This window comes from Equus asinus, chromosome 17 (assembly GCF_041296235.1).
Source record: "Equus asinus isolate D_3611 breed Donkey chromosome 17, EquAss-T2T_v2, whole genome shotgun sequence".
Taxonomy (NCBI): Eukaryota; Metazoa; Chordata; class Mammalia; order Perissodactyla; family Equidae; genus Equus; species Equus asinus.
Genome location: NC_091806.1, coordinates 2,218,798 through 2,233,615, shown reverse-complemented (window position 1 = coordinate 2,233,615; position 14,818 = coordinate 2,218,798). Strand labels below are relative to the sequence as shown.

General features: G+C 51.0%; 1 protein-coding gene across 1 annotated transcript in view; it reads left to right on the top strand.

Annotated features, from left to right (window-relative positions):
* The first annotated feature begins 3,909 nt into the window (after positions 1-3,909).
* Positions 3,910-14,818, top strand: part of PAMR1 (peptidase domain containing associated with muscle regeneration 1) — a 72,717-nt gene continuing 61,808 nt past the window's right edge. The window contains exon 1 of the mRNA XM_014851033.3: positions 3,910-4,183. Within this exon, the coding sequence (XP_014706519.1) occupies positions 4,111-4,183 (73 nt within the window). The 5' untranslated portion in view covers positions 3,910-4,110. The remainder of the gene's footprint in view (positions 4,184-14,818) is intronic.

The window sequence follows — 14,818 nt, the reverse complement described above, 5'->3', positions numbered from 1 at the left end:
TGTGGGCAAGGTGTTTGCCAGTGTTCTTTGTAAAGCTCTGTAGTTCAGTTGCATCGCAGACGGTGTGTTTTAAATAGAAGTTTATGAATATACGATGGAAGTCAAGGACAGGCTTCCCCAGGTGATTTGGAGCACGTTGAGTATGAAGGAGGGAAGCTCAGGGGCTCTCCGCAATTGGCATGAAGAATGACATAAAGCAAGAGGAATGTGGCCAAAGAACCACAGACGCACCCACCCACCGCCTTGCCTGGCTCCCAGTGGAAAGGGAGTGGAGCTGAGCCAGACCCGGAGGCAGAACGTGGTTCTCGCTGTGCAGGTGACCGGCCTGGATTCCTTAGGGCTGGAACTCCCGTGGTGGGGAGTCATGGCAGCTCTGCTGGGAGGGCCCTGTGTCTTCTCCTTCTGTGGCCCTGGTTGGCTTGAGCTGTGTGTTTTGTATAACCGATGAAAACCACACTTAACTGCAGCAGTCTGGGACGCCTCTCACAGGTTTACAGAGCAGCTCCTCCCGGCTCTCCTCTTTCCTCTGGCTCCCACCGCCGCCCCCCCCCCCCACGCCCCCATGCTTGTTACAGTTTTGAGATTGAGGAGCTGTTGGCATTCACCAGACAGCCTTCTCCGCGGTTCTTCCTGTGTATGCCCCTGCAGCCAGCCTCCCCTGTGCACTGAAAAAGGCACAGGTTTTGTTAGAGTGCCTCATCCTTTCATGTGAAAATTAGTGGGTATTGTGACTTATAATTAAGTGGATGGCCTGACTCCATCTAGTCAGCCAGTTGTTGATTTCCGATTGTAAGTAGATCGGTCTTAATTCCAGGTATCATTCCCTACTTCCCAGCATGGCGCTTTGCTTTTTTCATCCGCAGCCTTTCTAGTGCTTTTATTCCTTTCAGAAGTGGGCATAGCAGGCAAGGGCAGGAGGGGAGATAACCAGAATAAAAATAGCTAATGCTTGCTGAGTGCTTAGTTTATTTTAGACACTGATCCGAGCTCTTTACTCCAACCCTCTGGGGGCAGGTACCATTATTCTTCCCACTTAACAGATGAGGAAACTAAGGCCATCCTAGGTGAAATCACCTGCCCAGGTGTACACAGGTAGCAAGTGGTCCAGCTGGATTCAACAGGAGGCAGTGTGGTCCAGAGCAAGTGCTCTTGAAGTAGAAATTAAAAAAAAAAAAGAAGGAGGGAGGGAGGGTCCTCTAAATATCCACCATGCAGTATAGAGTCTAGACCCACTTTCCCCAAATCCAGCAGATATTTGGTCAAGTTTTCAAGGTCAACTTACGAAGATCAGTGATTCTAAGAATGTTGGGAGTTCGCAGATCCCCTTGAGACGTTGAAGAAGGCTACGATGCATGCAAAATTGTGCATATTATTTAGAGAAGTTCAAAGGCTCTCTAAAACGCCCCTCCCAATAGACCCTATGGAACGCAAGTCAAGAACCTCTGATTTAGAACAATACTAAATTCTATCAATATGAAAAATTGAGTTGATCGTAATGAGAAGAGAGGAAGCTAAATCTGCGTAGAAAAGCGGAAACTTGTGTAGGGCTGTGCGCCTCAGGCAAACTACTGACCTTCTCTGACCCTGGCCCTAGCTCCCTGCTCCACAGCCCAGGTGTATTGTGAAGTTCAGCAAGGTGCTATCCGATCGACCACGGCGTGAGTTCCCCAGAGAAACGTGTCCCACGCCTTTTTGAGAATTCCTTTCCAGGTTCTGTAGCCCTAGGAAATTTGCAAATTAGTGACAACAGATTAGCAGGGACCAATTGCTCCTGTGGACATTGCTGCGAGATGGAAGTGAGGGCCTGTGTCCACACCCCTGAGCCTGGAGGACACAGGCCTGGCACCAGGGCCCTGCGGAGGGAGCAGCAGGCCGGGGCCCCACCCTGACGGGCTTCCATTGCTGTAGGGAGGAGGCTGCTGGGTGTGAGCTCAGGGAGGTTGCGTGTGTCTCCGCCTTCCACCCTTAAATATGCTGCCCTTTGGTATTTTCTCCCCTTTTAAGGCTACTCTTGGTGCTTGTTGTAAACAAATTTCACCTGGATAGAGAAGTGGAGGGTGAGGAAGAAGGCCCATACCATGGCATTTCCTTGGGGTTATTCTCAGACGGATAATAGAGATGACGATTACTATTTACTGAGCACTGAGTAGGAGCCGGGGCCCTGTGCGAAGGGCCTCCAGTACACAAAGGGTCTCCCAGCAGTCTACAGAGTAGGTCTGATTATTATGCCCGTCTTACAGATGAGATCACTGAGATTCAGAGTTAGCTTGTTGCAGGTCATATGTCGGAAAGTGGTGAATCAAGGATTTGGACCCAGATCCCTGACTGCCGAGTTCTTGCTCCCGGTCTCTCCGCTGCAGTGGGCTGAGACGGAGGGCTTTCTCCCTGAGAGGAGCATCTGTATGGGGCTCCTGGCCATCCTGTCACGCTGAGTCCTGGGGACTCTCCCTCCCCACGTTTCTCCCATCACGTTTTCCTTTCCACTTCTGTTGCTTACGACTTACTCCAGCCCCTGTCAGCAGTCCAGGTGATGTCTCTGTGCCAGCCTTGGCCTCCTCACCCTCTTTCTGGAGACCAGGGTGACTCTGCTCCCTAGGACTTTGCTTCGGGCCCAGCACCCCCTGCTCCTCAACTGTCGGAGCCTCCCATGACCTTCAGAATGCTCTGAGCACACGCTTCCTCTCTTCCTGCTCTCGGCTACGTCCAAACCACACGTGTTGTCTATCCTCTCCAGCTGGCTTTTGTTCTGATGGAGATATATGTTTATCAAAACTGTTTAAAATGCATTTTAATGATATACATTGCCGTGGATTCTTTGGGAAAAAGAAAAAGTATAAAATGATAATGTAAACATATAAATATTCATTTCCCAGTGGCACTGGATTCAGAAAGCCCCCCTACCCTGGGCATGAGTCCTGTTCTGCCTTTTGCAGCTGAGTGTCCTTGAGCAACTCACTTAATCTCCGAGTCTTGGTTTCTGCATCCATGCTATGTGGACAGTACCATCTACCGTACATGGTGACTATGATGGTTAAATAAAATGCTGTATACACTGCGTCCTAAGAAGTACTATGGCCTGGTGGCTGGGACCAAAACCTCTGGACTCAAGCTGCCTGGGTTTGAACCCTGGCTCTGCCACCTACTCACTGCGTGACCTTGGATGAGCTATTGAACTCTCAATGACTCAGTTTCCCCATCTGTAAGATGGAGATGATAGGTTTCTTGTGAGTTAATACATGGAAGGTACCTAGATGCCTGGCACAGAGAAAGTGACAATGTCAGCTATTCTCTTGTGAAGCATCCTTCCTCCTCAATCAAGATGTCATTCGCTCTCTCCGTACCTAGACTGGACACCCTCACGGTGGAGGCAGCGTCCAGTAGAATGTTTTGTCCTTGAGCCTAATGCCCTGCCTGGCGTGTGGGCAGGAGCAGTTTATTCTGCTGAGCTTACCATGATGGGCGTCGTGGACGATGAAACATTATTCCAGCAGCCTACAGATGCAAAGGATAAGGTTTCCAAACTGTGGTCACCAGGAGCAAAGGCTGAGAGGGGAGGAGAGCTTGGGGATGGGGAGGAGGAAGGAAGGTTGGCTGGCTTTCCCATCCCATCTCTGGTGCCCCAACCCGGAAAGGCCACGCTCTTAATCAGGCAGGGGAGCTCCCATTGCAGCCTCCTAATGGAGATGGGGAATGGGAGTGGGGCTTCAGGCTTCACCTGAGCGGCCCCACAGCCCCGCCTACCTCTGCCCCCATTCAGGGTGCTGCCAGCTGATGCCCTCCCCCAACGCTGCTGAGGGCACCCAGCCTGACCTGGGTCGGCCTGCGCGCCCCGCAGCCTCCCTTCCAGCCACAGCGTCTCTTCCAGCCACAGCTGACCCTCCCTGCGTAGCCACACCTCCCGGCCGCGAAAGGGTTAAGGCGGAGAGGAGAGGTTCGGGCTGACGTCGCTCCGGCTGAAGGTGGTTCCCCTTGGATGAGGATGGGAGAGCCTGGCGAGCTGAAACCCGAGCTCCCGCTCAGCTGGGGCTCAGGGAGGTCCCTGTAAGAGCCGCCTGCCCACCGGCCTCCCCGGTCCCTCCCCGAAGTCACTCGGGCACCGCCGCGGGGACGATGGAGCTGGGCTGGTGGCCGCAGTTGGGGCTGGCTTTCCTGCAGCTCCTGCTCATCTCGTCCTTGCCCAGAGGTACTGTGAGTAGCGTTCAGGGCCCCCTGGGGGGGGGGGGTTCCCTCCTGGATCTGGGAGGCAACCGGACCGGGGGTCCCAAGAGATAGTGCTGGTGGGTGCGTGGTGGGGGGGGGTGGCGGATGCCTCTTTCTAGTCACAGTCTTAGGGGCTTGGCTGGTGGTGCTGGAGCGCTCGCCGCCCTCCTGAGAATGAGACACCGTTTTGTCATCCCAACTTGTGGGACTGAACTGCCTCAAGAAGGGGTACCAGCTCCACTGTTATTTGCTCCTTTCAATTCCCTCTCTTTAAAGCATGAACCGCGCCCCGCCCCCCCCTCCCCACACCCCCACATCCAGTCTGAGTTCCCCACTCAACTTGAACAGCCGTTTCCCCAGCAAGAGCCCCGCAGAGGTGAGCTGGAAGGGGCAGGGCTGGGGCAGGGGGCTCCTCCTGGGAGTCTGGCTTGATGAAATCTTACGATCACATCCCATCAGCACAGAGCCCAGCCTAGGAGATGTACCCACTCAACGTGTGTACACTTCCTTCCTGACGAGGATGAGAAAGAAGAAAAAGCTGAGGTGAAAAGTACAAGTTGTTTCGGGGGATGCACAGTGAGTTTGTTTAGAAAGAGTTCTGGCTTCTGCATTGTCACATGTCATTTTCTGAGCCACAAACCCCAAGTCAAATGGGCTTCCTGGGCAAGAGAGGCTGAAAGGAGACAAGGAGCTCCTGGGAGTCTCTTGACCCAGCTGAGGGCAGAAGCCAGGGAAGTGGGGACTTCTTAGGGGCATCTGTCCTTATATGGTGAGGGCCGAGGTGTCAGGCGCTCAGGTGAGACCTTATGAGGTGAGGGCTGGCTGACCTGTGTGGATATGACACAGCAGGACAGCTCTCTGCAGGAGCAGGGGCGTGGGAACCTTTGCTGCTCCCCTTCTGGGCTAGTCACCCGTCACCTGTCTGTGTCTGAGAGGTGGGTGCCCGCTGCTGCAAATAGCGGCAAGTGTCAGAGAATGAAACAGGGTGAGGGGGCTGGCAAGGGCAACAGTGCGGAAGGGGCGCCTGACCGTCAGGCACATCCCTCTGTGCCCAGTGAGGAGCTGGGACACACGAAAGCCCCCGTTTTGGTCTGTACTTTCCATCTACCTATCGCCTGCCTGCCCCAGGTGAGATCTTCCTTGGTGTTTCACTTGCAAGCTGGCGAGAGTGTTTCATTTGACTTTTGCCTCATCTGGAGCAGCCCAGAGACAATAATGAAGGAAGAAGGAGCCCATGAGGGTCTTGATGGTGCAGAACCCCAGACGCCTGCCTGGGGGCGCGTGGACGACTTTGCATTAAGATTCTATCCTGCTCCGTCTCTGCCTTCTGGAGTAGAGCCTCTGGGCCTGGGGTCCAGCCGGGGTCCAGAGGAGCGAGCTTTCTCCCTCGCACCAGGGCTCAGAGGACTGACTTGGTTATTCGTGGCTGTGTGGATGCTCCCCTCTTGGTTTTTTTAAGTAACGTGGCAGGTGAGACACCTCAAACCCATAAAAGTTTAAACCAAAGCTCAGCTGCCCCCCCTTTTTCTTGCCCAGGATCTGAAAACCCCTTTGTTCCTGACCCGAGAATCTCTTTTACCTTTTGCTGGGGAAAAGCCTCAGGGAGGGTGTGTGGCTTCTTGGCAGCCCAGCTGCTGACTGAACCAGGGAGCAGCTTCGTGCGTCTGCGAGGATATGTCAGTGGCTGAGCATGCATGCTTAGAGGGAAGACGGAGGAACGGAGTGGAGAAGGAAAATATTTCTTCAAGTCGTGAGCGAGTCCACTCCCTGCTGGAATTCTGGATCTGGCTCTGTCAAGAAAAGCCTGGAAGCATATTTCCTCTATTTACGTTCCCAGAACAAGTATTTGATGAGACGTAAACATCCACTGGGGTGGCACGGGAGATTGCTGTTGTGCGTCGGCACGGGATCCGTGTGGGGATGAGAATGCAGACACGAGGCCAAGTGATACTCCAGCACAAACAGCTTGTGAGGGAGAGCCCAGCTCCGCTGACTTCACCAGAGCGCAGTAGCCCTGCCAGCAGGATTCTGTCGAAGAGGAAAAACTCGTTTAAATTATGTGACTCCTGGGAAGGGAACCTTAATATGGATAACTTCACAAGTGTTGCTTCCAACAGACATTAGCTGGTGGAACAAACATAAAATGAACTGGGGAAGATGATTTGAAGCACAGATATTCCGTGGGCAGGAGCAGCCAGCTCAGAAAGGGAATGTGGGAAGAAAGTGAGGAGGAAGGAGTGGCAAGAAAAATGAGATGTTGGTTTATAATGGGATGCGTTAGCAAATTCCAAGGAGACAGCTATGAAAATTGGCCTTCTTGGCAGGGGTGGGTTTTTGTGGGGACCACGAAGAGGGTGTTTCCTTGATATGTGTTCTGAGAGCTTCTGGCTGCTCGGACAGGAAAAGGACTTAATGGTGGCGTCATGGGTTTGGGGAGCTGGGGGTGACTTTAGGGTTCTTTTACTTTGAGGACCTCGATTTCAGAGGACCATGAGATTAAACACCTATGAATGTTTATGATGTGGCCAGTCTTTGAGCCAAATGCTTCACATGCGTTCATTCTGAGACCACCCTAACAAGGAGGGCTTGTTATTATTATTCTTGTTTTACAGGTGAGGTTTAAGAGGTTCTGAGACCTGTTCAAGGATGCACAGGCGTAGTTCCTCAAAAAATTAAACATTTGATCCAGCAATTCCACTTCTGTGTATATACGTGAAAGAAGTGAAAGCAGGGAGTCAAACAAATGTTCATATATCAATGTCCATTTCAGCATTATTCCCAATAGCGAAAAGGTAGAAACGACCCAAATGTCCAATGTCCATCAATGGATAAACAAGATGTGGCATATACATACAATGCAACATTATTCAGCCTTCAAAAGGAATGAAGTTCGGACACATGCTGCAACATGGATGAACCTTGAGGACGTGATGCTCAGGGAAAGAAGCCAGACACGAAAAGACAAATGCTGTATGATTCCGCTTGTATGAGGTCCTAGAGTCGTCAAATTCACAGAGATGGACAGTAGAACAGTGGTTACAAGGGGCTGGGGGAGGGGGGCTCAGGGAGTTAGTGTTTGCTGGGGACAGAGTTTCAGTCTGGGATGATGAAACAGTTCTGGAGATGGATGGTGGTCATGGTTGTGTAAGCCACTGAACTGTACGCTTAAAAGTGATTAAAATAGTAAATTTTATGTTATTTTTATTTTGCCTCAATAGTAATGGAATACGCAGGCAGAGTAGTGGAGCCTGGGCGACCCCACACTGTCTCGTTCCTGAGCTCGGGCTCCCCAGCACCTGGCTGCCTTAAGCTCACGCATCCTGTCTGTCGGAAGGATTGATTATGCTGACATGCATCTAACCTTGGCACAGCTTCAGGACACACATGGCGGGGAGAGGCCTTGCTGCCTCTGGTTTTGGTGGCACTGTTGCTCTATCTTGAGTGGCTGTGGCAAAGGGGGAGACTATAGTGCCGAAGGTCTGCAAACCCTTGCCTGTGGGTGGCAAGGCCTGCGGAAGTATTTAGTGGGACCCAGTGCCTAAAAATGGTTTGAACTTGAGTACTTTGAGGCAGGCTGGATCCTCTCTATGGCCTGAAACCCCACCTTTTCAACCACACATATGTCACTGGTTAGTCCCTGCTGGCATCTGAGTTTTTGACCTCCATTCCAGAGAGGCGTGGGGCAGAAAGGGAGAGCGTAACAGAGAAGGTGGAAGCGGAGTGCTGAATGGGGAGAAACGCCAGCGAGGGGCGAGCAGCTGGCAGGATTTTTAAGAGAAGGAATGTCAGTATATTTTAATGAGTGTGTTCTGTGGCATATAGTTTCACCCCTATGACCACCAACTGGTAAAGTGTTTTACTCTCATGAAGGCCCTTGAGAGGGAGCTTTTGGTGAAAACTGAGGATGAGTCTAGGTATTCTGTCTGGGTCAATAAGCTGAGGACAAAGTACCTTTGGACATGGGGGCCCAGAGGCAGAGGTGACCTAGAGCATGTAAGACCCTCAGAAATATCCAGAAGTCTTAGGGAGGGCTTTGGAATGCCACTGACATGGGCTGCGGGTTTGACTTAAATTTATCTCCATCTGGGTTCTATTGGCTAGACAGAAATGCCTGAGATAACAGTGTCATTGGTCTGGGGGACCCTAATGACTGGCCTTAAGTCAGAAAATTATTTCCATCTGTCCCACTAGGGGTAGACAATCCTGATGCAAGAGAACACTTCTCTACCGGCCTCCCTGGGACCAGCTCTAGAAGCCGTGATTATTTGGGGTGTGTGCACACTGGGAAAGGTGCCATTCCGCTCGTAAGTGAGGGAAGGTTGTGCCCTCCTGCCCTCACATGTGGGAGGACCTGTCACCCTCACTCTGTGGATATTTGAAAGTCACGAGAGCCCAGCTCCCTTTCCTCTTATTTTCTTTTAAAGTGAGGGAAACACAGTATTTACGTTTTCTGGCTCCCAAATTCCGGGGCAGAGGACTCAGGGGCCAGCGGGAGCTTTGAAAACTACCAGATCAGTGGCAGACAGCCTGTCGGATTCCAAGCCTGGTCTCTGTTTAAGGAATTCTGTTTGTCAGTCATCATAAGATCTGGGCCAAAGCATTAGGTTTATAACAGAGAGAAAGAAGTAAAAATGTAGGAAAAACCAACCTCATACCTATAAACAAAACCACTCAAGGAAGGCAGAGATAGAGTTGGCTAGAGATATCCCACTCGCCCTTAATCAATGGGACTTTCTACTATTCTCCACCCAACCCTAGTCCTTTCATTTTTCTGGTTACAATTATCTGTGAGACAGACACACAGCCCATGTGGGTTGAGGGTGGAGGAGGTGGGGGTAGGTGGGAGATTGAGGGTGGAGGAGGTGGGGGTAGGTAGGAGGTCGAGGGTGGAGGAGGTGGGGACAGGTGGGATATTGAGGGTGGAGGAGGTGGGGGTAGGTAGGAGGTAGGGGTGGAGGAAGTCGGGGTAGGTAGGAGATTGAGGGTGGAGGAGGTGGGGATAGCTAGGAGGTTGAGGGCAGAGGAGTGGGGGTAGGTAGGAGATTGAGGGTGGAGGAGGTGGGGGTAGGTAGGAGGTTGAGGGTGGAGGAGGTCTGGGAGGTAGGAGGTCGAGGGTGGGGGAGGTGGGGGCAGGTAGGAGATTGAGAGTGGAGGAGGTGGGGGTAGGTGGGAGGTCGAGGGTGGAGGAGGTCGGGGTAGGTGGGAGGTTGAGGGTGGAGGAGGTCGGGGAGGTAGGAGGTCGAGGGTGGAGGAGGTCGGGGTAGGTGGGAGGTTGAGGGTGGAGGAGGTGAGGGTAGGTGGGAGGTTGAGGGTGGAAGAGGTCAGGTTGCCGGTCAAATTCCTCACCCTGGATGAGGGAGACACCGAGGACGGAAGCCTCTTTGAAGGGAGTTCCTGTGCTTTCATAGCTGAGTAACTTGAGCTCCAAATACTGTAGTGAGTTTGTGGTGGATACTAAGCACTCTCCTGTATGCTTTATGTATATTTGTTTAATCCTCATGACAGACCACAGAGGTGAGTAGTAGCGCTATGATCCCCAGTTCACAGGCGACGGAACTTAGGCGGGGAGGGGTTCGGTGGTTACCCAGGGCACATAGCTGGTGTTTTGAAGGCAGAGTGTCTGACTCCATAACACGTGCCCTGGGACTCTCGACAGCACTGCCACAGTAAACACAGGGTCCCGCTATGGTAGATCTGCTGCTGTATTTTGGCCAAATCAGAAAGGACCATGTTGTTAGTAAAGAAATCTGATTATCCCTTGGACGTTCCAAGTGCTCAAAATGGCCTAAGTACGGTCACAGGCTCACTGCTGTGGAGGCAGAGTGGATGCGGGAGAAAGGAGAGAGACTGCAACATGTGGAACTCAGGAGGGGCCATTCCCTAGAGGAAACGGTGCTAAGCAAACCAAAAATCCAACCCGTGTCTGGGACGGCTGTCCACAGGATCATGCATCTCACTCTGGTTAGACAGTAAGTGACGACCTCTTTGTCCCATGGTCAACCTTTCTAGTCAAAATCGTATGTCTGTTTGCTGAGGGACAGAATTAAGGATGAGACAAGTTTCAGATCTGGCGCTGACACTGTGTAGCCCTCCTTTATGGGTTTATTCTGTCTTAGGCTGTGGAACAGTAGCAGCAGGCCTGGAAGGAAGAAGGGAAACCATTTTTTCTCTTTCTTCCTTTCTGGCTTAGCACAGCTGATGGATATAGCAGGGGACAGAGACGTGATCCCCATCCGTTAATACTAAGATGGCTTTTAACCAATTCATTTCAACCTTGAAGGAGGATGTACCGTCTACCAGACACTGGTGTCCTGCGTCTTAGGTCAAGAGGTTGGGCGAAGTGCCTCCTCTGCTGAGCAGCAAAATGAAGACGTCGACTTCTGTCACCCTTCTACCCCTGGAGTTGGGGAAGTGCCTGCAATCCTGCAGTGTGGGCGTCTTTGTCACCGCCCTCTGAGGTTCCGGCTGCCTCAGAGGGTTGAGTTAGTGGTCTGGCAGCAAGTATCCATGTAAGGAGAAGTCTGGTTAGTTGGTTTGGTGATTGGAAAACCAGGGCTGCTGCTGCCAGAACAGAGTGAAGAACAGGTTCCGGCAGCACGTTAGCTCCTGGGAGAGGCCGCCGTCGTCCTCATCAGCTGAATTCATCGTCAGGCAAAAACCGATTCCAGCTGGTTTAATGGAAAACCACTACACGGAGGGGCATATTCCCTGGTTTGCTTCAATCAAATGAATCATTTGACGAATCTGAGGAAATAAGGTGTCAATGTTTTTCAAACCCAGTTCCATGTCCATTTGCTTCGTAAGATTCCTTTGAAGATGATCGGTTAACCTGCATGTCATGGGATCCCACCTCAGGAGTCAGCAGTGATGATGGAGAACCCTTGAGATGTCCTGGGCCAAGTTGCCTGAGCTTAGCTTCTCGGCGGTAATATCCACTCCCGTATTTTCCAGTGTGGCTCCGGCTCCCCTGGATGCAAGCAGAGGGAGGGCTGGGCGCGTGTGAAGAGTCTCTGTTGCAGGACTTCTGGGTCTGGCTTTCTGCCTCGTAGTGGGTGGTTCACTGCCTGCTTCTAAATGGTGTTTGGCCTCCCTTCTGGGCAAGCCTGGCTCCCGGGCCAACTCACTGGGAGAACAGAACAGTGAGCATCCCAGGCCTGTATGGAACTGAGATAGAAACCGCATAAACAAAAATATTCACCAGTGATGGACCCAGTGGATTCCCTGAACTGCAGAATACAGACTCCAAAAGGTCACAGCAACAGATGTTTCTAACATCAGTCTTTGTTGCAAACAGCCTTACCCTGGGAGTCACACGTGCCTCACATGTCCCCATTCGTGTATGTAGCCAGCAAACGTTATCAGGCATCTACCAGGTTCCAAGCATGATCCCGGGCGCTGGAGATCTCGTGATGAATAAGACAAAGTCCTTTTCTGTAAGCACTCGCAGTCTGTTGAGAGAGCTTATGGTCCAGCCCGGCATTTCTCAAAGTGGGTTTCACGGGATACTTATTCTGGGAGATGTTCAGCAAAAATAAAACCTAGGATGTGATGATGAAATAAGTCTGGGGGATGTGGAGATTGACAATGTACAAAGTGCTGCAGTGAAGAGAGCTGTGATGAGCATTTTACAAAGCTGCTTGGCCACAGAATCCGTCTTCACATAAGACCTTACACCGTACAGTGGAATTAGTGCTCCCTGGAGTATAGGTTGGAAAACTCTGGTCTCTTGCTTATAACGAATAAAACGTTGGAGAGTATCTCACCGTTATAGAAGACAGGATACGAAGGGAATTTGAAAGTCTGCAAAACATGGGCTTCTCTTCAGACTTCTGCTGAGGCATAGTGGGAAGTCTGACATCCCGGTCACTTAACACTTGCTCAGATGTTGAAAGAACCATGGAGACAATCCCATTCATGTTGCCGTGAGAATGATCCTCGCCAGCATTGACCCGCATGGTTTGTCAAGGAAACGCATTTCTCATGTTCGGGTTGCTTTACTGTGATTGGCTTGAGCTCACTGGGCAGTCTGAGGCGTGAGTCTGATTGATGAGTGCCCATGGTGATGTGCCAGTTCTGGGGAGCGATGAAAGCTGCAACTTGACTGCCCAACCAGATCGTATCCTTGGTGACAGTCACACTGTCTCTTCAAAAATAAGGAGAATATTTGAGCATCCTTCTAATCCCGGGGAACTCTGAGTCCAAGTTCCATTCATCACCGACAACCCTCTCCTCTTCCCCTCCCTCTCTAACACACACACACACACACGCACGCACAGAGGGGCTTGTCTCCAATCCCTTGTTATTTGCCCTCGTGTTCTGGTATCGCTCAGTCACCATGACCCTGATTTGCACAACCCGGAAGTGGTCTGGGCTGTTTACATTGGGGCTGTATCCCGTGGAGACAGCACATGTGTTTGAGCTGTTCATCAACCCCTTGTGTGCTGCTTCTGGGAACTACTTTCTTCCTCCCTTCGCTAAATATTGTTCCTGTTGTCATGCAACACAGCTTCTCCCTTGGCCCCGGCATTGCCTGCCTCTCCCTCTGCCCAGACTTGTTTCAGACTGGATGACTTCAGTAGCAATGGGTGAGGATAAAACCAGCTGTTTCTTTAAAGGGCATCCTGCCTAGGGAGACTTGAGTAACCCATGTGCTGCTCAGCAAAGATTCAGCCCTCGCTTGTCATGTTTATAGAAGTCATCTTCAATATAGGTGTCTTGGTATGGATGTGGTCAAGGTTGAATACACATGTACCCAGAAGAATAAAGCGTAGGCAGGGATGTGTATATATTTAGGTGTGTGTATGTATGAATATGTATATACGTGGGGTATAGAATATTATGGTTTAAAATAGCTGTGAGAATTTGAGTCCTGGCTCTGTCATTTATGGCTGGTTTTTCTGGGCAAGTTACATAACCTCTTTAGTGTGGGCTTACCACCTTCCAACCTGTAGACTGAGGATAATAGTGTCTTGATTTGGGATTTATTGCAAGACGATAACTGAGACAATCTATTTAAAATGCTTAGTGTAATGCCTTGAAAAGAAGCCTCACTCAGGAAATGAAAGTCATCCTCTCCTTTTTGCTGTGTTCCCCACTGGCACACGTTTCACAAGGAATTGAGAAGAAGGACTGGGTGTTCTATCTATAGTAGGATGGAAGTTACATGGTCCTCTTGAGGCCCACTTCACTGCAGTCCACAGTCCTGTCCTATTCGTTTGTGACTCTGTGTCAGAAAGAAAACTCCCTGGAGATTCACCGTAAGTTTCTCCCTCTGAGGCTTGCTTTCTCCCCTTGGTTTTGTCGTGCATCCACCTTCCAGCCTTAGGGAAAATGCCATCCACGTGCTGTGCCTTAGTTTCTCCGTGGTTGAAATAGGACGAGTGGTCGTTTCTTGCAGGGGCTGTGGGGATGGCGTCTTGCGGAGGAGGTGATTCTGGTCAATGATGTTGCCTCCCAAACATGAGACATTGCTCATCACCACCTGTTGCGATTTCGAGGCGGAGCTGGCCAGAAATCCTCAGGCAAAAAGCAGTTCCCCTCCATCTTGTTCTGGCTTGCAGAGCTGCGGGAGGTAGCTATAACGAGGGCCAGCCTGCTTGAAGCTGCTGCCCGCTTAGGGCTTAGTGAGCTATCGGACGTACTGTTATAAATTTATCACCCTTGTTCAACATCCCTCCACACTTGACATCTGCTGTTGGCCAGCTGCCTTTGGTAGAAGAAAAATCTGGCTTCTGCTTGGCGTCGGTGAACCGGGATGTAAGACAATAGCACTAACTCTGGAAGCCATTGGCAAGGGGTAGGTGTGGCCCCAAGATCCCATGTAGCCCTGACACACTGACTCAGAAGGTTTGAAGGTATGGAAGCCTGGGGGCAGGTGGGGTAGTTTGTAGAATTCTTGGATCCGGGGGAATCCGGATTGGATTTTTGGGGTACAGCTTAAGTTTCGCTGTTTTTAACTTAGGCGTTCTATTGCTTTAGTTGATAGGACGTTTGCTGAGGTCTCTGCCAAGTACTTTGAGATGCATTGTTAAGTTATTTCACTAGTAGCCAATGCTAATAAAAAATAAGATGTATTCAGCTCATATTCCAACATTTGAAACAACCCAGAAGCAGCTGTCCTTCAAGGATTTCCAGACCGCAGTTGTTGAGGATAATGGCAACTGGGGGCTCTTCCAAGATGCTGGAGTTTGGGTTTTTCCCTTCTGCTGTCAATGTAGAATTTTTATTTCCAGAAGAGAAGCAGCAGGTATGTCCTCTTTAAATAGGTGTCTGAAGAGGGGATGTTCAAAAAAGAGACTAGGAGAGCTAGAGGCAAGGGGAGGGCCCGGAGGCCTTGATTTAAGCGCGAGCAGGCTGCTTGGAACGCCAGGTCTGGGGGCCCTGGAGGAGGCCCTGCCGCTCCCCATCCTCGCTCCTGTGGCCATCTGTGTCTTAGCCAAAGGTGTGATGGTGTTTATCCTGCAGAGAAGACTGCTAATGTTTGGACAAATAGGCACTTTGTCTTCCAAGGCCCTTTATGCTCATTGTCTTCTTCAACTGCAGGGACATCAACAGCCCCATCGATCCACCTCCGTCCGCTTGAGGCTTTGTGGAAAAGCTGCAGCAAGCTGTCTTGTCT